Here is a 27,069-nt window from a genome sequence, read left to right on the forward strand (position 1 = left end):
GTAGCGACCACCCCTGCCCGTACACTTAAGTATGCAACTCTGTATGCTCGTGTGGCGACCACCCCTGCCCGTACCCTTAAGTAGTCATTAACCCCTAGGCCCTGGCCACCCAATTCTTCCTCACTCTTTCTCCTTTCTTACACTACTATCTCTTCTTGGCCACTGGCTATCGTGAGAATAAAGATTTGAAACAACAACAACAACTGCCCATATCCTTCTTGCCATTCACCTACCCCGTATACAACCCATTAGCATACTCAGGTTCCCCCGAACCTTTCAGCTGCCCACAACACGTACAAACCGGCTAAGGGACTCCCCCATCTATGCTTCTGTTGATCTCTTTAATAACTAGCATTACCCGGCCATGCCGTCCCCATGACAAGCCGAGCATAAATCTCCACATGAAACCATGGAGACCATGGCGGATCAACAAATGTCTTACTGGAGTTGAAATCTCCTCGGGTGGATATCTGGGATCCTTGGAGGGAAATATAAGACGGAATCTCGCACACACAATGCTGGGAAGGCATTGCAACCCAGGAACGTTTTCCATGTATGGAAAGAAAAATGGAAAAATACTCATCAACAGTCGAGATACGATTCAAACGCTTACTTGTCACATTAATTTTATCAACGATCAAATTTCCGGACATTCGTTCTTGGTCTTTTCTTACTCCCTAGCTTTCATGATGAATGGCACAAGAAACCATTAGAATCGTATATCGGTGTTACCTTGTGTTTGGTTAAGAGATCATCCACGATTTCTATTTCCATAATACTGCAGCATTTAACATCTAAAGACGTGATGTGAGGGCAATGATCTCGATGCGCATGCTTGTCTGTTGGGTTGTCTGTGACTACAGCTATATTACCGGCCAAGGACAAAATTATATATTGCGCTCCATTGAATAGATTAACAGAGATATCCGACATCACACTTGATTACTATACAGCTGAATTATTTTGTGAAGGCAAAAATGGACAGCTTCTATCCGGATTATGGAATGCCGACGAATGTGCAAGTCACTACACCAAACCGAACATGATAGGATGGAGAGGGCCCCAGAGAAAGACTCGTAGCCAAGCATTGGATACTGCCGGCAATTTACGCAACCTGAATGTCAAGTTGCACCCTATATGCGCGATCGGTAAGTGAAACTTTGATCTGCTCAGATAATGTGGCATCAATGCCTATGCACTTGCGAGAAGGGCCTCTTGTTGGCAACATATTTTGTCACTAGCTAAAACAATTCCATGTTTCTGTTCCATTACCAGAAATGCATCGCATGGACTTATAGAGTGTGGCCTGAACCAAATAACATGGCAGCAATTGTGATGATGGCCACGGACATAGGGAGAATAAGGATAAAATATCAATGTTAATAAAGGGGAAATGTCACCAACAATTTTCTTTGTCTTATATTGTAGTTCTTTGGTTCCTGATCACGATGGTGTTATTCGTGTTTCTCTGCGATGACTGGAAGTGGGTGAAAAAAATGTAAGAATTTAACCCTTTACCATCCGACCAAAATTCCCCAGCAGTCCCAAATGCAATAATTCCCACCTTATTCTGAGAAAATCTTCGGTTCTAATCAACCATTTTTCACAATCTTGGGCATTCTGGAAAGCTCTCCACGAGCTGCGTACATTGAGCTCAAACAGGACACTACCGAAATCACATATCCAGCGCCAGGGAGCTGCGAATGGACCCCATCGCTGGATAAACGACGAAATTGTCTCTTCGCCAGCCATTTCTTGCTCCTTCATCGTAAACACTCCAAATGTTTTGCTTGAGTTCCTTTTCATGCTGCTTACGCGCTCAAAGCATGCCAAAGTGACTCAGCATGTCAGGAGAGGGGAAATCCCCCGCTCAAGGTCAGTCCCTCGGAAAGAAATTCGACTTTTGCCGTTGCTGAAATGTCGAGCGTAATATCTTTGGAATGCGATATCGCAGCTCTTCACTGATTGATGCAATGGAAAGCTGAGCTCTTCGACTTCTTCCTAGAGACTTAGTTTTTTACATTCCGCCACGAATCGATCGAGTTACGAATGTTTTAGTGTATGCATGTCCATTAATCTCTAGAGATCGATTCAAGTACGCACGGATGGTAAAGGGAACGAACTGTGATTGCCGAAATTAAAATGTCACACAAAACCTCACAATAATCACACACGGGATGAAAAGCGAGAGGACCCTTTCCCCTCCTGATCCTCTGCGTGCATGTTGGTGCAGTACAAGTACAAGTGTCAAGATTTGGTGTTGAAAGCAAAGCCATCGAGACCCCACCATCACTGCTGCGTCTCGGTGCAGCCCCTGCTCAATAGTTGTCACGTTCGTCCTAGTCTCAGTACGATTGTCTTTCTTTATTATTTTCGAGCTGGGAATGTGACCATAGTAAAAAAAAAAAAAATGCAGCATTCCCTCACTAGTGGAACCATTGTTATCAGTCTAGGGCCTGTTTTGGACTTTTGGAAAAAATATAAACAAACAAGAACATTAAACATGGAGTATAGTACGGTCTGTCTTGCTTCATGATCGCGTATCTTCCCCTCTTTTTGCTCATCTCTGATAACATGAGCTTCCCAAGTTGGGCGTTTTCGAAGTGAGCTGTGGCTGTCCTGTGCCATGGTCCTTCGTCCTTCATTACCATCTTGTCATAGCTAGCATTCTTAGTTCGCAGTGATGTCTAGCTTGTTTTCATCTAGAGTGCGCTAACTTTCCCCTTTCTTACGTTACTTCATAACTTAGAACCTTCCAAGCTGGAAGGCTGCTGGTTTGCGCATTCTAGACGAGATGCAGCTAAGCATCATTAGTTATTATTTACATTAAAGAGACTACTTGCTTTGAGGATGGTGTGTGTATGTGTGTGTGTTGGGTTTACCATGGAATGAACTGGCTGCAGAAGATCTTGCACATTTATGTTGCATTTTGTTTGGCTTTGCAACCTTGGCCATTCGTGGATTTGCGGACATAGGCATGTTTGTAATGTCTATGCAACATAAAGCAGTCAAAAAAAAGAATCAGTCACTTGTCCACAAAACAGCAGCTGTGTCCATCTGGGTTCTCTATAAAGTACTTCGAAGTGACACAATCGTTTCACATGTCAACACGCCTCAAGTGCAAGGTCCATTATACTTTGTAGTTTGGAGCAGCTTCAAAGGAAAACATTCCGGTCCCTGGGCATGGGTGGACCAAATATTGTCCATTAGGCACTGCAAGCTGAAAGCTCTCAAAACTATGACCTTGTCTCCGTCTTTGGATTTGCCTCTTTGTTTCGGCAGTCTGCTAAGAACGTTTGTTGTCTTGATTCTGTGCACAGACGTGAAATGTAATGTACCTCCTATTGCTAATGGCCAGGCTAGCCTGAGAGAAGTACTCTTCACACGCCCTGTAACCTATACATGCATAGCCGGTCGGAGAATTGAGGGCGATGCGGCTCCAACGTGCAAGAGTGATGGAACCCTTACTTCAGTCCCTCGCTGTATAGGTAAGTCCAGCCAGATAATATTAATGCTTGCTGTCCGCAGATTGAGTACTTTCGCTCCTGCTCTTGTAGTAGTTGAGCACTCTCATGTGGGGTAGTGCCTTTGCTGTTTGCATTACGCATAGCTCATTTACTTGTCAGTTTGAGCACTCTTGCAAGGTACGTTTGGGCCTGATTTAAATCTGGCTTTGGAAATTTTATTTTCATTGCTATCAGGTTCGGTCTCCTTTCTTCTGTGCCGAGCTGATGAGTTCACAAAGAACGAAACAGCATGCTGCCTGCGTATTGAGTAATGTTTTGCCGGGTCACGACACGTACCTCCTGCTGGAAAACGTACTTTGTGACTATGATCGACCTACTGGTCCTAATGAATTGTGCTCTGTTGGATAAAAGAAGAGTACATAAACCAAAGTGTGCAACTCGGGATGGTTCCTGTGGGAGCGTAATTCGTGCAGTACGTCATTTATGACGGCATGGTAAGCCGCAGGTACGGTGAAAAGTTGCGTAACCAGTCACAGTGGTGCAGGTCGCTGAGTTTGTCGTGATTCGGTTGTTTGAGACGGGAAGCCTGGTGAATTTACTTGCCGGTGTATGTACACAGCTTACGCAGTCGCACAAAAACACCGAAATCAAAACAGGACGTCTAATAATCATGCAAAATTGGCTGATTTCCGGACTGTGAAACATGAAAATTTGAGCTGTACGAAAGTCGCAGCTTGGCTGACCTCATCATGGTGACGTAGTGCACGAACAGCGCTGTTTCAGATCTGATATGCGCAGTTTCACATTCTGGTTTATGTACTCTTGGATAAAGTGATGAGGAGAACTATAAACGAACTTGTCTTTGTCCTTGTGAAGCTTATACAGTATGCATGTAGTACATAAGTCTAAGAAGCATGCGTGTAACTACTCATTTCCGAAGAAGCACATTCACATCCACTCAGTTCCGAAGAAACACATTCACATCCACTCATTTCCGAAGAAGCACATTCACATCCACTCATTTCCGAAGAAGCATGCGTGTAACCACTCATTTCCGAAGAAGCACATTCACATCCACTCATTTCCGAAGAAGCATGCGTGTAACCACTCATTTCCGAAGAAGCACATTCACATCCACTCATTTCCGAAGAACCACATTCACATCCACTCATTTCCGAAGAAGCACATTCGCATCCACTCAGTTCCGAAGAAGCACATTCACATCCACTCATTTCCGAAGAAGCACATTCACATCCACTCATTTCCGATGAAGCACATTCGCATCCAATCATTTTCGATGAAGCATGCGCATGTACACTCATTTTGAAGAAGCATGCGCGTAACCACTCATTTTCGATGAAGCATACCGTAATGTCGCGTGCATTAGCCGGGGCTTATATGCCTATAAGCCGGCGATGGAGTCAGGCTTGTACACAAGACAGGCTTATACACGAGACAGGCTTATATGACAAGCACCACTCAATGACCAGGCTTGTATGCGCAAACTGCTGACTTGCTGGTGTTGATTTCCGCATCTTCCCACGTTTTCCGCGTGTGCAAGTGTACGGTACCATGCAAACATGAACATGTAAAAGGCGCGCTCACCAGTCTTGCGTAGTAGCCCGGCTTACGCTCGCGACACGTGGCGCGTCTCGTGTACTGGCCCGGCTTATGCATGCGACAGGCTTGTACGCGAAAAGCTGTTGCAGATTTCATGCTTCTACACGAGACAGGCTTATGCACAAATCCGGCTTATGCACGCGACATTACGGTATGCGTATCCACCCATTTTCGGTTAGAGTTTTCCGCAAAGGAATCCTTTTTTATCGCTACCACCACTACCAGCTGAATACATGTTTCTGTTTTAGGTACATGTATATTATTTGAACTTAAGGACTATACCATGTGAGTTATCATATCTTTTCTTGATTTTCTTTACCAATCCTGTGCCCAGAGTTTGTATGTTCGCCCGAGAGATTGGAATTTGGCATGGTAAATGCTTCGGTCATAAAATATCTTGAAGTGGCTAAGTATTCATGTCAAAGCGGTTACGTTATAGTTGGAAATCCTCTGGTAACATGCAATGGTTATCAGTCATTGAGCCCAGTCCTGTCATCCTGTCACAGTAAGTAAAACCTCATACAGTATAGCACTGATCATTTTAAATTTATAGTAAAGATAAAAGGACCAAGAGAGTACAAGTTACGCTATAGTGTCCACTGACAGCACCGGTTACTAAACAATCAGCTTGTGCGATAACACTGTTATCGTGTGAACTGATTGTTTAGGGACTGGTGGAGAAAAAAGGACCACGTTACTACAAGTTAGTCTGTGATGTCCACTAACACCACCACTAATGAAAAGGCCAAAAAAAGAACATAAGTGACAGAGTGAACAGAGTGGACCGTGGAGCTTTCACTCCTCTCGTTTTCAGTACCTCCGGCATAAGCGGTAAAGAGACAACATTGTGTTGGAAGGCACCGGCGCCGCAACTGGTGGAGAAGCATAGCGAGCTTGCCTACTCGGTAGTGATGGGTGAGCTTCGGAGCCTCCTGTTGTTTACCCTGCTCCGTTGGGCCATAACATGCTTCCGCGAATGCAAGGGTTGTATGGGGCGTAGGCGAGACCACGGCTTCTTGCACCGCTGCCTGTCCAGGTCAGTGGTCTAGACGATAATAAATGTATTTTAACTTTCTGATTGTTTCTTTGTATGCGTTGCCTGCTTACTTGTAGTTTGTCTCCTACAACCCTGTTTCAACATTGTCAGTGCTTACGTTTGGTGATTTTGTTGCCACGTGACCGCCAACTGCCCTCTTCTCAGATTTGTGTTGGGTTTCAGTTCCCGTTATGGCAACAAAGTATTGGATTGAGTCTTTTTCTTCAGATTCTTGGCGTTTTGTTCATTTTTTGTATTGAGATTTTTGTGTTGTAATATTATGTAAGCACATTTGCTTTACCAGTTACTAAACAAACACTAATCACATGTGCTGATTGTTTTGTAACCGGTGGTGTTTGTGGACATTATAGCGTAACCCGTAGTTACAAGGTCCTCTCCCCGTGGTTCTCTACTATAAAATTTTCCTTGGCTCTCCATTCGAGTCCATTCTTGATAATTTTAATCTCAATTTTCCAGTGAGAAGCTGTCTACCTACATATCCATGGTCCTGTTGTGTGCAAGCAGAAGGAAAATACCCCCCCCCCCCCCCCCCCCCCACACACACACACAAACACACACGCACACTCTTCACAAAATGCGAAGAGTTCATAAACAAACAAAATACTGCTAATGGGCTCTTGATAATACTCAATCACCCCACCTTTCTCCATTCTTTAGTAGTAGAATCTTTACCCATCCATATCTCACTAACCTTCACAAGTACTAATATTACGTTACATTTTGACGTTTTAGGCTGCACTGTTTGTGCCTGTTCAGCGGCGGATCAAGGGGAGGCGGCTTGGGGTTAGAACCAACCGCCACGAATTAGCAATTAGTTCAGATGTGATCACTAGTCCATGTAATCATGTACATGACAGGACCCGCAAAGTCTTGCGCTCCCCTATTACATTCTATGCAGTGTGGAACTAGAATGTTGAGATGTTTGAGTCTGTCTTGTTCGGTCTGCTAACGTGTCATGCAAGAATGTTGTCTTTCTGAACCTGCTTCTTGTATGTCAGTTGCTCTTGGTGTTGCTAGGCTTCCTGTTGGCTGATGGAAATGTGTTAATACATGTGCTGATGGGTGTTAAAAGTAAAGTTAAAGTAAATTATCGTGTCCGTTCCCGAAGGGAACTCACGACGGCCGCTAACATCCGATAAACCCTAGCGGCAGATACAGCGCCTAACGGTGGGGGTGAGTGGATAAGTCTCACAACCACTGGCACAAGTGCCAAGAACGACCCCATTAGCTGCATCCATGTACCCCCTTGTGCCTGGCCACAAGTTTCCAGTTGACTGTGGGTAGCTGCACGACTGGAAAAACCGCTGATGGGTGTTTGCATGCATGTAAATATATGTGTTGATGGGTGTTTGCATGCCTTTGCGACAGTTTCTCTGCTTGTCTGCTGTGCTGTGTTGTCAATGGTTGCAGGTTCAGTTCCATTTTCAAACCTGATCGAACATCGTTACTGCCAAGCTAGTCAATCCATAATTGCATCATCACGCATTCCACTTCTTCGTGATGACGCACGTCAACTTTGCCGACTATATAAAGGAAAGTTGATGACGTTGAGATCCAAGGCTGGAAGATGCCATTTACGTCGCTTTGCTTTGGCCATCCATTCGTGGCTAGGGGGTTCCACTACATACAAAGATATAAATGAGAAGGATGTTAGACCAAGTGACAAGTTTTTTGCTACGTGTGAAATTCGTAAGTCAACCAGAACGGTGAGATGTTTGAACCATACCTAGTTAGGCATCCAATCAAGGAGTTGTGATATATCCAATCAAGGAGTTTTGATATATCCAATCAAGGAGTTGTGATATATCCAATCAAGGAGTTGTGATATATCCAATCAAGGAGTTGTGATATATCCAATCAAGGAGTTGTGATATATCCAATCAAAGAGTTGTGATATATCCAATCAAGGAGTTGTGAATTATCCAATCAAGGAGTTGTGATATATCAGGAGGGTACACACTAGTAATCCTGATATTCTTATGCTCGTCTCGAAAAAATATTATTGTCCATAAAAGAGATCTGCCCATGTGATCCGGGGCCTGTATAGAGGAGCAAATTGGTCACTTGTTGCACTCCCTCATTTATTTGTTTCCGTCTTCTCTTTGTGCCCTGCTCATTGTTGCACTTTCCTCTACATCCTTTTCTTATCATTATCACTATCTTCATCATTTTGCAAGAACTGTGGCAATACGCCCAGTGAGAAGGCAGATTTTGCCCTAGCTTCTGGTGAAGTAAAATAAAGCTAAACAAACAAACGGTTGATAAATATGGCGGTAAAGACACACCTGGCAATATGGTGGTAAACACACGCCTGCCTAAACACGCTCTCTAGGCTGCAAAGTTCTGGCACAGAGCTCTCCTTCTCACCACCACCACCATCAGTTCGCGCCTTGCGCCTGGTCGATGCATGGCTGGCGGTATCCGGCATAGCAGGCTGGTACATCAAGTAGCGCATGGCACATAGATGATGACACAGCAACGACATAGCTCGATTGCGACGTACGTTTCGTCCCCGCTGGACTCATCAGGCAATCTTCTTCTTGGATGTCTTCATACGGAGCTTGACTCGGGAGAATGAAGTTGAAGACACCACTGCGGCTGTACTAATGGTTGATAAATATGGTGGTAAAGACACACCTGGCAATATGGCGGTAAACACACGCCTGCTCACACACGCCATTTTGCCAGGTGTGTCTTTACCACCATATTTATCAACCATAAGTACAGCTGCAGTGGTGTCTTCAACTTCATTTAAACAAACAAACAAACAAACAAATTCCGTAAAAGCAACAGCCCACCATTCTTGTACTCAGATGAATTTTAGCTCACTTCCTGGTCGTGGAATGTCTCAGTGCTCCTTTTCAGTCTGCTGCTATACTGTGCATGTGTGACTGTTCAAAACTTTGTGTAGTTTGTGGACTCTAACTCATGACTTTTGCCCAACCATTTTCCTTGTTTCCATGTAACACCCTTCTTGCACGTTTGTTGTACACTCACCTTCTGGTCGTATGGTCAAGCATCACAAAACATTCACAATGACCGAAGCCATGAGCAAAGAGAAAGAAGTTAACTATTCGGAGTAAATCACATGTTTCGGCGCTGAAGAGTGCACCGAATTCGAAGACGGTTTTAGCTCTAGGACCTAAGTTGATCCAGACTTTCCCCATTCAGCTGTGATCAATATCAAGTGTTTGCACTCACTAGGATAGAACATCTCTTGGAAGGAATTTCTCTCGGGTTTGTGAAGGATTGAAATGCGGCTATGTTGACTATAACAGCTTGAAATTAAAAACTTGAAACTCGGATGTGGAGCTAATAATAAATTTTTAAAGGAAAAGGACATATGGCTGCGAGTCTTCTGGTCGCATGGTCAAGGTCAGTGACCTTCTGTCTTTACCACCATATTTATCAACCATAAGTACAGCTGCAGTGGTGTCTTCAACTTCATTTAAACAAACAAACAAACAAACAAATTCCGTAAAAGCAACAGCCCACCATTCTTGTACTCAGATGAATTGTAGCTCACTTCCTGGCCGTGGAATGTCTCAGTGCTCCTTTTCAGTCTGCTGCTATACTGTGCATGTGTGACTGTTCAAAACTTTGTGTAGTTTGTGGACTCTAACTCATGACTTTTGCCCAACCATTTTCCTTGTTTCCATGTAACACCCTTCTTGCACGTTTGTTGTACACTCACCTTCTGGTCGTATGGTCAAGCATCACAAAACATTCACAATGACCGAAGCCATGAGCAAAGAGAAAGAAGTTAACTATTCGGAGTAAATCACATGTTTAGGCGCTGAAGAGTGCACCGAATTCGAAGACGGTTTTAGCTCTAGGACCTAAGTTGATCCAGACTTTCCCCATTCAGCTGTGATCAATATCAAGTGTTTGCACTCACTAGGATAGAACATCTCTTGGAAGGAATTTCTCTCGGGTTTGTGAAGGATCGAAATGCGGCTATGTTGACTATAACAGCTTGAAATTAAAAACTTGAAACTCGGATGTGGAGCTAATAATAAATTTTTAAAGGAAAAGGACATATGGCTGCGAGTCTTCTGGTCGCATGGTCAAGGTCAGTGACCTTCACATCCAAAAAGCCCCTAGCCCTCGGCGTCCACGCATGTTTTTGGCTACTGATTCAACGAGGCAGCTTAATGCCCTCACCAGGCACTGTTTTGAAATTTGTCGCCACCTTACACGCTTATCGGCTCCATCTTGCGAATGTTCCAGTGCAAAACTGTGCTCCTTTATCCCTTTCTTTGCTCAGGTAATATTATTGCCTTTTGATATGAATTTTTAAAAACAGGACAGTGTTGGACAACACTGATCAGGCGCGTAGCACCGCCGTTGGCAGTGGTCCGGCCAGGGGGGCCGGGGGATGTCCACCCTGTTTTTTTGGAAATTAGGGTGCAAATCCTGCATTCTGGGCACTTTTGGCATTGTTTTACTATGGTGGTCGTGGCCGGGCGTTCAAGTGGTCCGGCCAAAGCCGAACCCGCCCCAGCGGCTGCTACGTCCCTGCTGATAACTTGTAAATTTAAGATCCTTTCTTTAAAACAACAAGAGAACTCTGAGTTTCACACACTAAGCGATCATCAGACAAGAGGAATGAGTATATCTGGATCAGTACGAGGTGAATTGCTATTTCTCAACATTGTACATTTCTGGACATTTCGAGTAAAATACTTTGTCGTCGCGTGTAGAGTCAAGTCAGTCAGGTTGATGAAGTTTTTTTATAGTTGTAGTTGACAGCTTGCCTGTTGTAGTTTCTCCTCGTGTCGGTGCCTTGTTGATAGACTTTTCTTGGGAGGCACTTCAACGAGTTTGTGGTACTATGTCGCATGAGAATTTTGAATTTTGAGTAAAATAAGAAGTAATGGACAAATCGTTGGCTTCCCCATGTGCACTCCACCTCAGACGCTGTATAGTCTTGGACCTGTTGGCGGGAAGTGTGAAGAGGCCAACTGCAGTCCATCAATAGAAAAAAATAACAAAAATGGTGCAGTATAGGATGCCTATTGACGCTATTTTACTTTCATGTGCAGAATTCCATACACTGAAATTTAGGCCAAAAAATTGGCCTGTAGAAAACAGCCGCCTATAAAGTCTCTGGGATCACAGCATAAGCAATTGTAACATATTAGGAAAGATGAAGGATTAGGCCATACAATAGATACAAAAAGATATGAAAAATGTAAAACACACAGCCAGTGGGCCTCTATTTTATTTTCTTGTCCTGAAATTGCTATTCACCTCGTACTGGTTTGTATATCCTCAAAGCAAAGTGTAAATGGCTGCATCACGGCGCAAATCTAAAAGTTGTGAATGGCGGCAGTGCAAGGCATAGATGACTGCATCATGGGGCAAATCGAAAAAGTGCGAATGCCACAGTGGTGAAAGGTGACAACCACTGCAGCTGGTTGTCTCTTACTTAATTACGTGATGGCTGTGGATGGCTTGGAGGTCCGAAGGTACAGTCCATTTCAAAACTATGGACGCGTGAAATCATACGGACGAGCCGTAAGTACTGTAGCGCACGACAGCCTTGAGTTTTGCATGAGTGTTTTTCTGGTTTTCAGATGTGTTTTTCAGGTTCTTCTTCGTCGCCGCGGCAAATTCAAAAGATGCAAAACACGCAAAGTCGCAAATAAAAAGGTGTGAGGAAGAGTCTCAAAAGAAATGAAAGTCTCAAATGAATCTTCTTCTTGTTTGCATTTTCCGAGTGCCCGACTGTGATGGCTTCCAAGGCCCGTAAGAATCTCAGTGATGCCGAGAAAGATATGACTAGTCGTGTTCATTGTTTCTTCGAACAAGAGCTGGATTTTGAAATCCTCGTCGTTGAACTCACCTTGCAACTGGCGTGAGTGAAACCACTGTCACTCCTTGTGTCAGGCGAAGGGAACAGGGAGGCTCAAATCAAATCAAAAAGAGAAAATATAATTATCATCTCTACTGTATTTCACCCAACAAGATCCAAAACATGCAGAACAGAAGGGAAAAAAGGCAGGAGGCGTGATGGGATTCTAATGCCCCACACTTGTACTGGAAATCACGGATCGAAACCACGAGGCTAACAGGACCCGTACAAAATGCACCCGCGATGGTCAAGCCGGTCTGCATGGTCTGGGCGCAGGACTGTCTCAGCAGGAGCAAAAATCCGAAACAAACTGGTCAAACCCTTAAAACAAACTGGTCAAACCCTTCAAAACAGAAATTACATGTAAAACCAGAAAACCTGGCCTAAAAATAAACTTCAATTGTAGCGAAAACCAAGTATGTAGCCAGAATTGTGAAGCGATGCAGAGACGGAATCTGGAGAAAAACTTAAAATATCTAAATAAATCCCATTGAATTTTGCAAAACACTACGCGTCTATAGTTTTGAAATGGACTGTAGTACTTTTTCTCGTGGCGACACTTTCACACAAGCTCACTCCTCTTGTAGAGAGAGAGAGAGAGAGGTGCTTGTGCCAAAATGTCCGCCATGCACAGGTTGCACCTTTTGCTTTTGTTGCTGTAGGCCACTGCTCTGCGATGTACCGCCCATTGAATGCTGCATGCCTTCCCTTCATCCTTCTTGGCCCACGTACTGCGATAGGCGGGTGTCCTTCTCGTGTTGTCTGGGGTGGAATGATGATTGGTGGTTATAGTAGCATTGTTTGAATGTTGTTGCTGTCAATACAGTGTACTTCTTCTTCTCCATAACTGCGATGACTCTTGCCTTATACACGGTGCTTTCCATTAGACACGCTCCGTCCAGTGGACATGAGTGTTTTGCCCCACTGTTACAAGTCCTGGTTTTGTTGTCAACTCCGTGGGCTTGTTTCTTGGGTCGTAGAATCGTGTTATTGTGTTGTTTGATGATGGTGGCCATATTCTGCATGCAACTGTAGCTAACTTTTACCGAGTTCCGGTTGAAGATTGTATTTAGGCTTGAGCCTTTGGGGAAGTGTTTGGTCTCTAGCTGGAGGAATCTTTTGGGAAGTGTTTGGCCACTAGCTGGAGGAAGCTCGAGCTAGAGGAGGTCCTTTCTTTTCTAATTTTAATCCATGGCTCTCCCTTCGAAGTACGAAGTAGGGATTAATAAGGACCACACCCCCTCGATAAGTGAGAAACCTCCAGGGAATTTAAATGATAAAATTTCCATTTTACAACCTGAACATTGGGGTATCCAGTGGTCGAGCAGGCGAAAGCCCAGTGAGTATTCATGAACTTCCCACGTACACAATACTCATGCGCTTTCCAATTGGCAGACCATAGTGGGGACAGAATAATAATGACACAGTTGGCGTACAAAAACAAATCCATTGTTATAAAGAATGACAGTGGTTGGTTTTAGGAGTAAGCAGGAGCATCCGGCCTTGTACAGATTTTTCAAACAAGAAACCCCCCACACACAAACTGCTCTCTACAGGCAACTGCAGTGCTCAGCCACAGCGCACTGGCAATAAAGCAACACATTTGGTATTTGAATAGGCAACGAGGAGACAATAACTTTATTAAGGCGATAAATAGTAGCTTCACCTAGCATTCACACACGTTTTCATTCGCATACACCTACACCTGACAGTTCCTCACTCTATCACATTCACCTGCTTCCACGCCTTCATTTCACTCACCTTTTGGAGTAGCTCTCACCGCTAGAACACTCTAACACCTTTTCTTTCTTCCTTTCTTTCTTTCGTATTCTCTCCCACTTTAGTCTTTTTTTCACACCTCACCTTGTATACTTCCTACTATCCTATAGACGTATAAGTAGTTTGTTTCTCCGCATAGCTTCTATTGTGAGACGATTTTTCCCTGACGATAGTCTCAAGAAAATCGATTAGGAAAATCATTTTTAACATACATAATAATATTCTCAAGAGTCGGCGTGGAGAAAGCAATTTTATTAGTGCAATTAAGAATATAATAGATGCAGACATGGCCAAACAACAACGAGTTCATGGAATTTTTAAGGATTTTTAATGTTATTCAAAATCGATTTTCGTGTTCCGCTCATTAGTGAATGGTATCGGAACTGAGGGTACTGTGTACAAAAAAAGAATATTTTATACAGCATAATTAAAAGCATAATTATTAGCATAATTAAAAGTGTGGCCCTTGCCTCCGCCTGAGCCACCCCCTTTACCTTTAGTGACTACCGAGACGGTGGTGCCCCGGTGGTGGGATCCACGGTGCTAATTGTGTCTGGACAGAGGGGAGGTCATCGACAAACCAAAATGAAACCAATATCCTTACCCATAGACCCAGAAGAAGCACAGCAAACTATTCACTTTAAATTTATGCACGGAATGGACTTGGCCCACGCAAAATTTACAGTGGAAATGGGTGTGCAGTAGCAGAGAACCCAGCAATGGTGACGCGGAGCAGCGGTCAAACGACTTGTGATGCTGGTGGAGATGATGGAGCCATTTTGGAGGCTGATAAGGAGTGCAGTGAGCCTGAGCATCAAACGGATGATGAGGAAGTGACTGATGATGATGATGGTGGTGATGAGGACGATGATGATGAAGATGAGACGGAGGACGAGGATGAGGCAGAGGAGGTTGAAGGAAAGGAGCGGGATGAGACGGAAGAAAGCAACGTGAGCAAAAGGTCAGCTGTATTTTGTCACTTGTTATCACGTCAAAATTGTCTTAGTGTGTATGATGATTCTCACTTTTCTGTTTTGTGCCGTGCAAGTTATGTTAAGCAGTAGAAGGTTCTGGAAGCTGTATGTATTCGTGTGCATAATCCGGTTCTTTGTAAACAAAAGAAGCATGTAGTCGCGCTAAAGTTGTTCTCGTAGCTGGTTATCAGATGTAAATGTTGTGTCATGTTGCACTGTATCACCTCATGCTTTGTGCCTGCACTATGTTTGACACCTATTATGTAATGCTGTAGCACTTTCTTTTTTGTTCACACTTTTAATTATACTTGAATTGTTTGCAGGCAACCTGCCTACACTCAAGAGAGCACTGCATTTCACACAAATCCATTGGTATCGTTACAACGTTTCGGTCTTTATGACCATCATCAGGAATGAAGTGGACATGGAAAGAACAGCAGTATAAAAGAAGGAGGCAAGCAAGCAAAGCGCGGTACATAGTGACAGCGCGCGTAGAGAAGTGCAAAGCACGTCATGGCGGGTGTGCATTACTACATATACATGACAACACAAGCACAAACGGCGAGGAAAGTAGATACTGCGCTACATCAGTGATAACAGCCCAGTTCCAGTCTCACACCACCAGTGAGGTGTGTAGAGCCCCGCGCCACTCGCAGTAAGGTGGTGTTATAGCAGATCCCAGCCACTGTTATTGTTAATTTCCGGGGATCGCTCCCTGATATTGATGGCCTCCCGGATCCTCCTCCTGGGGCGGTCACGCTCAGAACCGAGAACCCGGATACCTGAGAAAGCCGTTGCTCCCAGTGGCAATGGGTCAGATGCATGCTTGGCCGCGAAATGCTCACCCAGCGCGGTGCCGCTCACTGTGTTGCGTGCGTCGTCGTTGTGTTCTTTTGTCCTGGTAGCGAGGCTGCGGTACGTCTCTCCGACATATTTATCACCACATTTACACTCGAGGTGGTATACAACATTACGCTCCGTGCATGCCCCTGAACCGGACATGCAGGCGACACAAGCAGCTTTGGGCCGCCCCCGTTTACGGGGCCTGGACGGGTCTACATACCTGCGGCATGGTGGTTTGCGGAGGGCAGACGTGCAAATCATAGAACTTAGACGGCGGTTCCTGTAAATCAGCTGGGCATTTATCTTGTACTTCCGGAGTAATTTATGAATTTTGTTGTGGATATACTCGGTGTGAAACGGTAGGTTGAGGGTGACACGGTATTCATTCTGCACTCTGACACGTCGGGGGCGCATAGCTCGTTCACGTGCCGAAACTATAACTGACTCTGGGAAGTTGTTGAATTTTAGGATGTTGGTTACTTTTTCTTCACTTCTTTTTAGGGTGTCGGCATCGGAGGATAGGCGGACGGCACGCAGGAACTCAGAGGAAGCAATTGCTTTCTTTTGCTGGTTGGGAACTGACGAGTTGTAGTCTGATACCAGTCCGCTGTGACATGGCTTGCGGTATAGTTCATAGGATATAGATCCATCTGGTGAGACATGGACGGTCGTGTCCATGAAATTGATTGAGCCAGTCAACTCCGTGGATTGGTGAGTGAATTTAATATTAGGATCGGCATTATTGAAGTGATCTAGGAAACTCTGCAGAAGTTCCGGACCGAGGTTCCACACAATGAAAACATCATCGATGTAGCGCTTGTACAGAACTGGGCTGGCAGGTGCACTACGCAAGAGCGAACTCTCTAGGTCATGCATGTACAGGATGGCAAAGGGGGGCGCTAGGTTATTGCCCATAGCCACACCATCCTTCTGGTGGTACACCTGCGCTCCAAACCGGAAGTAGTTGGAGCTCAGCACATGTGCGAGGAGCTCCTTGACCTGCCCAATTCGAAAACCGAACAGATCGATGCTGCCCCCGTGTTGTCGGAGGACTCTCATGACTGCTGCAATGCCATCGTTAATCGGGATGCTAGGGTAAAGGGCCACCACATCCATAGTCACAATGATGGTGCCGGGCGGGGCCTTGAGGTTGGGAAACGCGCTCCTCATACACTGGAGTGCTTCAACAGTGTTCTCCAGGTGTGCTGGCACGAACTGGAGACATTGATTGAGGATGCGTTCGAGGACTATGGAGATGTTTGTAACTGGGCTGCAGCAGGCCGCAACGACTGGTCTGAGAGGAATATTGGACGTGTGGTCTTTTGGAAGACCGTACATTTCAGGGAAGCTGTTGTCACCCGGCATCACGGCTGTGTATAAATCCTTTTCCAAGGATCCCTCGCAAACTCGGCGGAGTATCTTTCGGGTCTCCTCCTCCCACTGGTCGATAGTAAGCTCAACTTTCTCAAACCGGGACTCGTCCGACAACAGGGATTCTGCCTTCTCCAGGTAAGTGGTCATTTTCATTGCTACAAATTTGTTGCTTTTATCAGATTTTTTTATGATGACCGACTCGTCCTTGCCGACCTTCATGAGCTGCTCACGATCAGAGTGAGACAGGTTCGGCTGCGGCACTCGCGAGTTTTTGTACAGGGCCATTGCTTCGCGCTTGAAGCTCGCCAGGCTGTACTCTTCGTCCTTGGACAGTTTAGGGCCCTGCTGGAAACCATGTGCCTTCAGGTGCCAGGTCTTGGGTTCAAATTTGGCGGGACCTCCGTCAGCCATAGATGGCTGCTATTCCGAGGACTGCCTCCACCAGCGAAGAGAGTACGCCATTCTGTCCAAGGACGAAGAGTACAGCCTGGCGAGCTTCAAGCGCGAAGCAATGGCCCTGTACAAAAACTCGCCAGTGCCGCAGCCGAACCTGTCTCACTCTGATCGTGAGCAGCTCATGAAGGTCGGCAAGGACGAGTCGGTCATCATAAAAAAATCTGATAAAAGCAACAAATTTGTAGCAATGAAAATGACCACTTACCTGGAGAAGGCAGAATCCCTGTTGTCGGACGAGTCCCGGTTTGAGAAAGTTGAGCTTACTATCGACCAGTGGGAGGAGGAGACCCGAAAGATACTCCGCCGAGTTTGCGAGGGATCCTTGGAAAAGGATTTATACACAGCCGTGATGCCGGGTGACAACAGCTTCCCTGAAATGTACGGTCTTCCAAAAGACCACACGTCCAATATTCCTCTCAGACCAGTCGTTGCGGCCTGCTGCAGCCCAGTTACAAACATCTCCATAGTCCTCGAACGCATCCTCAATCAATGTCTCCAGTTCGTGCCAGCACACCTGGAGAACACTGTTGAAGCACTCCAGTGTATGAGGAGCGCGTTTCCCAACCTCAAGGCCCCGCCCGGCACCATCATTGTGACTATGGATGTGGTGGCCCTTTACCCTAGCATCCCGATTAACGATGGCATTGCAGCAGTCATGAGAGTCCTCCGACAACACGGGGGCAGCATCGATCTGTTCGGTTTTCGAATTGGGCAGGTCAAGGAGCTCCTCGCACATGTGCTGAGCTCCAACTACTTCCGGTTTGGAGCGCAGGTGTACCACCAGAAGGATGGTGTGGCTATGGGCAATAACCTAGCGCCCCCCTTTGCCATCCTGTACATGCATGACCTAGAGAATTCGCTCTTGCGTAGTGCACCTGCCAGCCCAGTTCTGTACAAGCGCTACATCGATGATGTTTTCATTGTGTGGAACCTCGGTCCGGAACTTCTGCAGAGTTTCCTAGATCACTTCAATAATGCCGATCCTAATATTAAATTCACTCACCAATCCACGGAGTTGACTGGCTCAATCAATTTCATGGACACGACCGTCCATGTCTCACCAGATGGATCTATATCCTATGAACTATACCGCAAGCCATGTCACAGCGGACTGGTATCAGACTACAACTCGTCAGTTCCCAACCAGCAAAAGAAAGCAATTGCTTCCTCTGAGCTCCTGCGTGCCGTCCGCCTATCCTCCGATGCCGACACCCTAAAAAGAAGTGAAGAAAAAGTAACCAACATCCTAAAATTCAACAACTTCCCAGAGTCAGTTATAGTTTCGGCACGTGAACGAGCTATGCGCCCCCGACGTGTCAGAGTGCAGAATGAATACCGTGTCACCCTCAACCTACCGTTTCACACCGAGTATATCCACAACAAAATTCATAAATTACTCCGGAAGTACAAGATAAATGCCCAGCTGATTTACAGGAACCGCCGTCTAAGTTCTATGATTTGCACGTCTGCCCTCCGCAAACCACCATGCCGCAGGTATGTAGACCCGTCCAGGCCCCGTAAACGGGGGCGGCCCAAAGCTGCTTGTGTCGCCTGCATGTCCGGTTCAGGGGCATGCACGGAGCGTAATGTTGTATACCACCTCGAGTGTAAATGTGGTGATAAATATGTCGGAGAGACGTACCGCAGCCTCGCTACCAGGACAAAAGAACACAACGACGATGCACGCAACACAGTGAGCGGCACCGCGCTGGGTGAGCATTTCGCGGCCAAGCATGCATCTGACCCATTGCCACTGGGAGCAACGGCTTTCTCAGGTATCCGGGTTCTCGGTTCTGAGCGTGACCGCCCCAGGAGGAGGATCCGGGAGGCCATCAATATCAGGGAGCGATCCCGGAAATTAACAATAACAGTGGCTGGGATCTGCTATAACACCACCTTACTGCGAGTGGCGCGGGGCTCTACACACCTCACTGGTGGTGTGAGACTGGAACTGGGCTGTTATCACTGCTGTAGCGCAGTATCTACTTTCCTCGCCGTTTGTGCTTGTGTTGTCATGTATATGTAGTAATGCACACCCGCCATGACGTGCTTTGCACTTCTCTACGCGCGCTGTCACTATGTACCGCGCTTTGCTTGCTTGCCTCCTTCTTTTATACTGCTGTTCTTTCCATGTCCACTTCATTCCTGATGATGGTCATAAAGACCGAAACGTTGTAACGATACCAATGGATTTGTGTGAAATGCAGTGCTCTCTTGAGTGTAGGCAGGTTGCCTGCAAACAATTCAAGTATAATGAAGCTGCGTGAAGCGCCCTTCAAAATTTTGACTTTTAATTATGCTGTTTTAAAATGTTCTTTTTTTGTACACAGAACCCTCAGTTCCGATACTATTCACTGATGAGCGGAACACGAAAATCGTTTTTGAATAACATAAAAATCCTTAAAAAATCCATGAACTCGTTATTGTTTGGCCATGTCTGCATCTATTATACTCTTAATTACACTAATAAAATTATATTCTCATTGATCATTTCGTAATGTCCGTTTTGCCTATACTATTTACTGTAAGACCGTAAAGTCTAACGACGAAAAAGTTTAAAGTTTTTGTAATTTGTGCATGATTACGGTCAGAAAGGTTAGCGATGGCTAGCTGGCCACCCATCTGTATGCGCATCTTTACACAGACCTCTAGCGATAACGTTCTTTTGAAATACTGAAGAAATTGGTCGTTAAAACGTTAGACTTTGTATCTCGTTAGACTTTCCGATTTTACAGTATCGCCTTAACATTTGGTATTATACAAATATTGGTAGTTAAAATCACCTTTTTGCACTGAACGGGGTAAGCATAATGCGTGCGCCCGAGGCAGGAAGTCCTGGGCAGGAAGTCCTGGGCTAATCATAATTATCATGTGCAAACATGGTTGAAACACTGAATTGTTGACGTGATGCTAGTATCCAAGTGTAAATCCGGCGGAAAGCACTTATGTGTTGGTCTGAACTTGATAAATTGCCACCTTGCCACAAGTATTGTTAGCTTGATCTTTGCGCTATACAACTTCTGGTCTTTTTTGACTTTTTGTTGTTGTATGTTGTTGTTTTGGAGCATTTTGAGCACTCTTGGCGGGGTTTGCAGCTCTTTATAAAAATGCTTTGCTTCACGGAAACGTATTTCATTGCGAAGAGCTGCGCTTCGGTCCTCTGAGCTGTGCTGATGAGCTCTAACAGAGCGAAACAGTTGCTGTCCACAGACTTGAATATGTTGTTCTTGTATACTTTACGACTTGAGAATTTCCCTGCAATATCCTTGAAGAGAAGGGACAAAAACGTTCGATGCCATTATTATGGGAAGTCTCTTATTGACTAGATAAGTAAGATTGCGTCAATGCTTGTGAACCTACGTTCGTTTGGAAATTATTACCCACCGCCGACCTCTATTACAATACTGATATTGAACTGTAACTATTTGTTGACTCGTTTTTGTTCAGCTTGTTTTCCCAAGAGAAACGCGTCAAAGGCCGGTGACGTCGCATGCCGCTATGATGGTAAGTTCAATGGTTCCCCATCCAGTCAACACATGATGCCAAAACCACAAAAAGTAGGAAATTATGTTAAACAAATGAGTTCCTTTCCAGTAACCGAATTCAAGTGGTAGACCCAGGTGCTCAGAGTCCGGACAGGTATCCAAAGTCCGTACACCCATAATTAACTTTGTGTTCTCTTATTGCATCCATACATCTTCACCACACTCTCCGAACAGTCTCTGCACTACACCAATCACTAAAAGAAAATCGTTAAAAGAAAAAGAAAACACATATGAGTGCCTGTGTGGATTCAAAGGAAGTGTGAGTTACGAAGTCTGAAGAAAATGTTGAAGTGGTTAGAGCATCGCTGGCTACAAGCGAGGGTCCCTGGTTCGAGTCCTGGTGGTGACAGTCAATTTTTTCTTCAGACTTTTCCCGTTTGTCTCTTTCCCTCAAACCAGTAGATTTAAAATCATTCAAATTTCCCGGCAAGGCCCAGCTTTTCACATCGCAGCTGCTTCTTTTCTGAGCCGGCTAAAAACAGCTTGCCTTCCGGCAACAAACTACGCTTTTGCAAGGAATACTGGTGGAGGCACATTCCAAACACATCGCTTTGGTACGAGTTAGTAATTGCTAGCTATTGGCTAAAATATGTGTGTAGTTCGATTCACCTCTGAGCTCTACAGACTTAGAGCACCCTCGGTGACACCAAAATCTCATATGAAAAATCAGCGAACCCCCAAGAAACAGATCGGATCGAAAGATGGCCTGGTTCAATCGAGCCTGGCCTCAAAACAAAGCAGGATTCTGGCAAGTGATCGTTGCTAGTGTGAGTTTCAGCTCGGCAAACACACACTGTAAATGTGGGCGGACTTTGAGCACCTGACAGGCCTCACCCATGATACTCTGCATAAATGCTACACTAGGCCTAGAGGGTCAGGCCTCACCAATGATACTCTGCATAAATGCTAAACAAGGCCAGGATGATGGTCTAGAACTACATGTGTGTGGCACGAGGCAACTAGGGTCCTCAAGGGTCTTGGAAATATTGGCCAAGACCATCAACGACAGGGTGGTAGAAGCGTCGCCGTCTCCAAAAGGAAACCTTAACTAAACTGTGTTGACAGTGTTCAGGTGTTGTAGCTTCACGTCGCTATTGGTTACTATGGTTACCATGGTGCTGATTGTGTGCTGGACGTGTTTTGTGCGTAACCTCAGAACTGACTGGAATGGAACTGTGCGCTGCATCTAAAACCGTTGTGAGAAGAAGCCTTATTGATGTCATCGTCGACTACCCTACTGCCGTCTCAATGTGCAAGTTCTATGGAGGAACGGTAATCTCAAAGGCGTCTTTCGATGCTGGGTGTGCAGATGGCCTGGTAGATCGGTTACTAATAGCTTGGATAGGAGAACCGCAAAGTAATGGAAATATATTAAGCTCATACAACGGGTGGACATATAGTCAAATGGATGATTTGTACGTTTTGTGCGAAATACGTAAGTCAGCCTGCAACAGTTTATTCACAGCTCATTTGTTTTCGATAAGTTTGTAATTGACACAAAATTGTGAGAAAAATAATAGTTAAAATATGTTGCAGACGCCATCTTGCTTTTGCCTAATCCCTGAATCATTGTTGTTGGCCCTGAGAAAGTCAAATGTTGAATACAAAGAGGCCTAATGGAAGACTGGGAAAACAACATGATTATAGTTGAGTGAGCAGAGCCAACACGCTCTCTTCCATTGACACTGCAATAATTCAACTCATTTCACACTAATTAATAAAACGTTTCGGTAAAATGCCTTCATCAGGTTGTTAATGGAAGAGAGCGTGAAACTGCAGGAAGCCTCTCCGCTATTATTAAATATAACAATGACATTTTGCCATACATTCAGAAAGTGGTTGAGAAGCCTCTTTTGTGGCAAACGAAACACAATGGATGAAAATACAATACAAATTTAACGCAAACCCAGAAAATCAGAAAAGGAAAAATGTAACCTAAAAGAAAAGAAAAAGTTTGTGATTAACACTATGTATGTGATCAACAATAAGTATGTAACTCGGATGGTGAGCCAATGAAATAATTGTGAAAAGACGAAGGACAAAATGTTACGAGTTATGACTAACTGTCCACCAACGTAACCAGATCTTATACAGTCAGCGATTGCGACAAAAGGGCACAAAACAATATGTATGTGATTAACAATAAGTATGTGTAGAAAAGAAAAGGACGTATGGATACGAGTTAAGAGTAACTCTCCATCACTGTAACTGGATACTATATACAGTCAGAAAGTGCAATAACTAGGCACAAAACTGACAGAGTACTGAGACATTCAACGTCCTGACACTTTCTGACTGTATATAGTATCCAGTTACAGTAATGGAGAGTTACTCTTAACTTGTATCCATACGTCCTTTTCTTTTCTACATTTATTTATTTTGGTGGCTCAGTGCCTTGAAACCGCCTTCAGGTGCTTCGGATTAGAGCAACTGGTCAACTTCCCTACGCACTGGAGCCCAAGTGGCCGGTCATCTTGCTTGGACCTCATCGTCACAAATTCACCCCAGCAGTTCCTCTCCGTTGATTCAGCCGCTCCACTGGGTAGCTCTGACCACGTGCAGCTCATCTGTCAAGTCCGTCTCCCTGTCACGTCCAAAAATCCAACCCTACAATATCACTTCCTCCCAGCATCTACCTCTACACCCCCAGGTTATAACTTCAAGTTGGTGCACGTTGCGTATGGGATGACCTGAATGCTGAACTTGCTGATGTCCACTGGAAATGTCACCTCCGCAGCTCGCACGTGGATGACGCTCTTTCGTCTTTCCACTCTATTCTTAGCAGGGCCATGGAGAAGCACCTTGGGTACTTCTCCCGGCGTCCACTCTCTCCCTCATGCCGACGTTTAGGTCAGCCACCTTGGGTTGATGCCCCCCTCCGTGCCGCCATTAAGGCAAAGCACGATTTCTACAGTGTGTGTAAGAAATCCCAACCCAGCTTAACATGCATGTATATCGATCTCAACGGAACTTGGTGAAGAGTCTGACTCGATCGAAATACCGGGGATACATTCGGTCCGTACAAGCCACGCTGCAGAACAAAAACCGCCCATCACTGTTTCAGTTCGTGAGCAAATTAAAAAATCATAAAGTATCTCGTGCCATCCCGACACTCACCATTAGTTCTAGGCAGCAGGCTACTACCTCTTCAGCTAAAGCCACTGCATTGAACTCTCAGTTCGCCTCAGTGGCCGTGCCTGATAACCCTTCTCTACCCATTCCCCCCATTGCCGAGGAGTCGGGTGAGGCTGACCGCCTCACATCTGTCTTTACTACGACTGCTGCCATCCGACGTTACATTCGAAAGCTCCTGTCTGACAAGGCGCCAGGCCCAGATGGCATCACTAATCTGGTATTAAAGTCCCTTGCGCCCTCAATAGCATACCCCTTACGTCTGATTTTCAACCTATCATTCCTCACTGGTCGTTTTCCCTCTGCATGGAAAACAGCTAATGTTATACCGATCTACAAGAAAGGGTCCCGCCACGAAGCATCAAACTACCGTCCGATATCTCTACTGTCCTGTGTTTCCAAACTCTGTGAGCGCGTTTTCTACGACCAATTGTACTGTCATGTCTCATCACGTTTGAGTTCAGCTCAGTCCGGATTTCGCAGAGGCGATTCTACCACCCTCCAGCTGACGCGCCTGGTGCAATTAGTGTGTCGACATCGGGATGCTGGAGATCTAGTCGGGATCTGTTTTTTCGATCTTGACAAGGCCTTCGATACCGTCTGGCACCGGGGGTCTTGGCCAAGCTTCGTGGAACATTTACTGTAGACGGCAATCCCCTGCTATGGCTGACATCTTACCTAACTGGGCGAACGCAGTACGTCACGGTACATGGGACGTCCTCAGCCGACACAACAGTACTATCCGGAGTTCCCCAGGGTTCCATCCTCGGCCCCCTTCTTTTTATCTTATACGTCAATGATCTGCCCGCAGCTGCCCCGGGCACATCACTGTTCGCAGACGACACAACGCTCCTACGGGCATCTCCTAACATCACTGGCCTGATGAGTATCCTAGCTAACGATCATTCAAAGAGTAATTCCCTGGATGTCGTCTTGGCGGTTATCGCCCAATCTGTCTAAAACTAAAATCATGCTCTTTCCTTCTCAGCCTGAATTTCCGCCCCTCCTCCATCCCACTTTCCCCCAGCCTATAGACATAGTCTCCAGCCATAAGCATCTTGGCATTTTCATTGACTCTAATCTTTCATGGGAACCCCACATCGATTACATATGTAAACGATCAAGTTCATCTTTAGGAATCCTCTCTTCTCACTGTTACCATCTCCCAATCTCTTGTAAACTCCTCTTTTACTCAGCTTACGTACGCCCCATTTTTGATTATGCAGATACTGCTTGGGCTGGAATATCCACAACCCGTGCTGCCAAGCTCGAAATTCAGCACAAAAAAGTTCTAAAAATCCTCCACCGAAAAATCCGCATGCTCCCATCTTCCACCCTTTATGCCCTTGCTCACACTACCCCTTTGTCTAAGAGACGTAATTCACAACTTGTCGCCCTTATCCATTCTCTCACACTCAATCTGTGTCCACCTCACCTCCACTGTTTCAACTGGTTTTCTTCCCGTAGCACGAGAAACTCCCTTTCCCCTTTTTTTTCTACAAAATCCACATATCTCCAGACACTGGGGTGAATGATTCCCTTCCGAAACCCAAGTCCTCCTTTCTACTTCACTCTCCCCTTTTCACTGCGTACTCTGCGTGGCTGGCACTTCCCCAAGAAGCTAAGGATTTTTCTTCCCTCCGCCTTTTTAAGAGCCTTGCCGCGCTTTGACTTTGATTTTGTGTTTCTCATTTTGTTGGAATCACTACTTATCCATGCTGGTTCCTTTTTTCTTCTCCTCCCCTTCTCCCTTCCTTGCCGTGGTTGGCTAACACCCTCTCTCTTTGTATTGGCCGGTGTTCTCACTGTGCTATGAGATGCTGTAATAAATAAATAAATAATAAGAGAAAAAGACATATGGATACGAGTCAAGAGTAACTCTCCATCACTGTAACATGATACTATATACAGTCAGAAAGTGGAATAACTAGGCACAAAACTGACAGAGTACTGAAACATTCGACGTCCTGACACCTAGCTTCAACACATCTCCGTAGCGCTAACCGACAGCCTTCCAACTTGGAAGGTTCAAGGTTATGGAAAAGACCAAAGAGGGGAAGGCAAGCGCAACGAAAATGAGCAAAAGCTACAGTCCCAACGGAACAAAGAGTGTCGAGTTATTGCACTTTCTGACTGTATATAGTATCATGTTACAGTGATGGAGAGTTACTCTTAACTCGTATCCATATGTCTTTTTCTCTTGCACATTTATTTATGGCTCAACATCCGAGTTTCAAATAATAAATAAATAAATTTATGGCTCAACATCCGAGTTTCAAATAATAAATAAATAAATTTATGGCTCAACATCCGAGTTTCAAATAAGTATGTGATTAACAATAATATGTATGTGATTAACACTATGCATGTGATTAACACTATGTATGTGTGTTTAGCACTATGTAGATGTGTTTAGCACTATGTATGTGTGATGTACTTGTAGCACCACTCCAAAACTGCGTTCAGAAAGTGGTGACATCATAATTTTTCTCCATCACTAATAAAATAAGTTTTCACTCAGCAACTGAATAAAGCGGTTGTCAGTTGACAAACCCCATTATATTGAAATGAAGAGTGAACAGATTATGGCCCATTGTTCACACCATGACAAGGAACAGCACCAAACAATTACTCGATCATAGTATCGTCAATTTGCACATGCTCCAACCCCCGCAGTAGCCCAGGTATATTTTTTTAATGAAGCTCTATCTCCTACCTGCCTTCGCAATGGATATACTTCCTTCTTCGTCTCTACATAAATGAAGCACCCAAACCACGGCTGCCACAAGCCACTGGTTCTCCCGGTTTAATGCACCCACTCTGATTGATAACACATAGTACTGTCTCTCTCTCTCTCTCTCTCTCTCTCTCTCTCTCTTTCTCTCTCTCTCTCTCTCTCTCTCTCTCTCTCTCTCTCTCTCTCTCTCTCTCTCTCTCTCTCTCTCTCTCTCTCTCTCTCTCTCTC

The 27,069-nt window shown here is 45.1% G+C and overlaps 3 protein-coding genes across 3 annotated transcripts; 2 read left to right on the forward strand and 1 right to left on the reverse strand.

The window, feature by feature from the left end:
- Positions 1 to 1,032: 1,032 nt before the first annotated feature.
- On the forward strand, positions 1,033 to 9,076 carry LOC135827655 (sushi, von Willebrand factor type A, EGF and pentraxin domain-containing protein 1-like). Its single transcript, XM_065340110.1, has 5 exons — positions 1,033 to 1,148; positions 3,321 to 3,488; positions 5,422 to 5,592; positions 7,555 to 7,850; positions 9,056 to 9,076. The coding sequence occupies exons 1-5, from the start codon at positions 1,043 to 1,045 to the stop codon at positions 9,074 to 9,076; spliced, it is 762 nt and encodes a 253-aa protein (XP_065196182.1). The 5' UTR covers positions 1,033 to 1,042.
- Positions 9,077 to 11,456: 2,380 nt separating this feature from the next.
- LOC135827656 (uncharacterized) lies at positions 11,457 to 17,382 on the reverse strand. Its single transcript, XM_065340111.1, has 2 exons — positions 16,078 to 17,382; positions 11,457 to 11,495 (listed from the first exon to the last, which is right to left on the reverse strand). The coding sequence occupies exons 1-2, from the start codon at positions 17,380 to 17,382 to the stop codon at positions 11,457 to 11,459; spliced, it is 1,344 nt and encodes a 447-aa protein (XP_065196183.1).
- Positions 17,383 to 17,482: 100 nt separating this feature from the next.
- Positions 17,483 to 26,536, forward strand: LOC135827657 (uncharacterized). The gene is made up of 4 exons (XM_065340112.1): positions 17,483 to 18,650; positions 20,875 to 20,931; positions 22,129 to 22,244; positions 26,501 to 26,536. Exons 1-4 carry the CDS (start codon positions 17,483 to 17,485, stop codon positions 26,534 to 26,536), a joined length of 1,377 nt encoding a protein of 458 aa, XP_065196184.1.
- The last annotated feature ends 533 nt before the right edge of the window (positions 26,537 to 27,069 follow it).

The sequence above is a fragment of the Sycon ciliatum genome, chromosome 11 (genome assembly GCF_964019385.1).
Source record: "Sycon ciliatum chromosome 11, ocSycCili1.1, whole genome shotgun sequence".
In the NCBI taxonomy this organism is placed as follows: domain Eukaryota; kingdom Metazoa; phylum Porifera; class Calcarea; order Leucosolenida; family Sycettidae; genus Sycon; species Sycon ciliatum.

Bases quoted from the DNA above. Each gene is read 5' to 3' on its own strand.
- LOC135827655 (XM_065340110.1), top strand. From the start codon at position 1,043: ATGATAGGATGGAGAGGGCCCCAGAGAAAGACTCGTAGCCAAGCATTG. The intron at 3,489-5,421 runs GTAAGTCCAGCC...TCCTGTGCCCAG, and splicing joins TTCAGTCCCTCGCTGTATAG to AGTTTGTATGTTCGCCCGAG. The intron at 7,851-9,055 runs GTGAGATGTTTG...AACTTTGTGTAG, and splicing joins TTCGTAAGTCAACCAGAACG to TTTGTGGACTCTAACTCATG.
- LOC135827656 (XM_065340111.1), bottom strand. From the start codon at position 17,382: ATGGCTGACGGAGGTCCCGCCAAATTTGAACCCAAGACCTGGCACCTG. The intron at 11,496-16,077 runs GTAACCAACATC...CCCATGATGCAG, and splicing joins TAAAAAGAAGTGAAGAAAAA to TCATCTATGCCTTGCACTGC.
- LOC135827657 (XM_065340112.1), top strand. From the start codon at position 17,483: ATGGCCCTGTACAAAAACTCGCCAGTGCCGCAGCCGAACCTGTCTCAC. The intron at 20,932-22,128 runs GTAAGTTCAATG...GCGTAACCTCAG, and splicing joins CGTCGCATGCCGCTATGATG to AACTGACTGGAATGGAACTG. The intron at 22,245-26,500 runs GTAATCTCAAAG...ATGTGTGTTTAG, and splicing joins GCAAGTTCTATGGAGGAACG to CACTATGTAGATGTGTTTAG.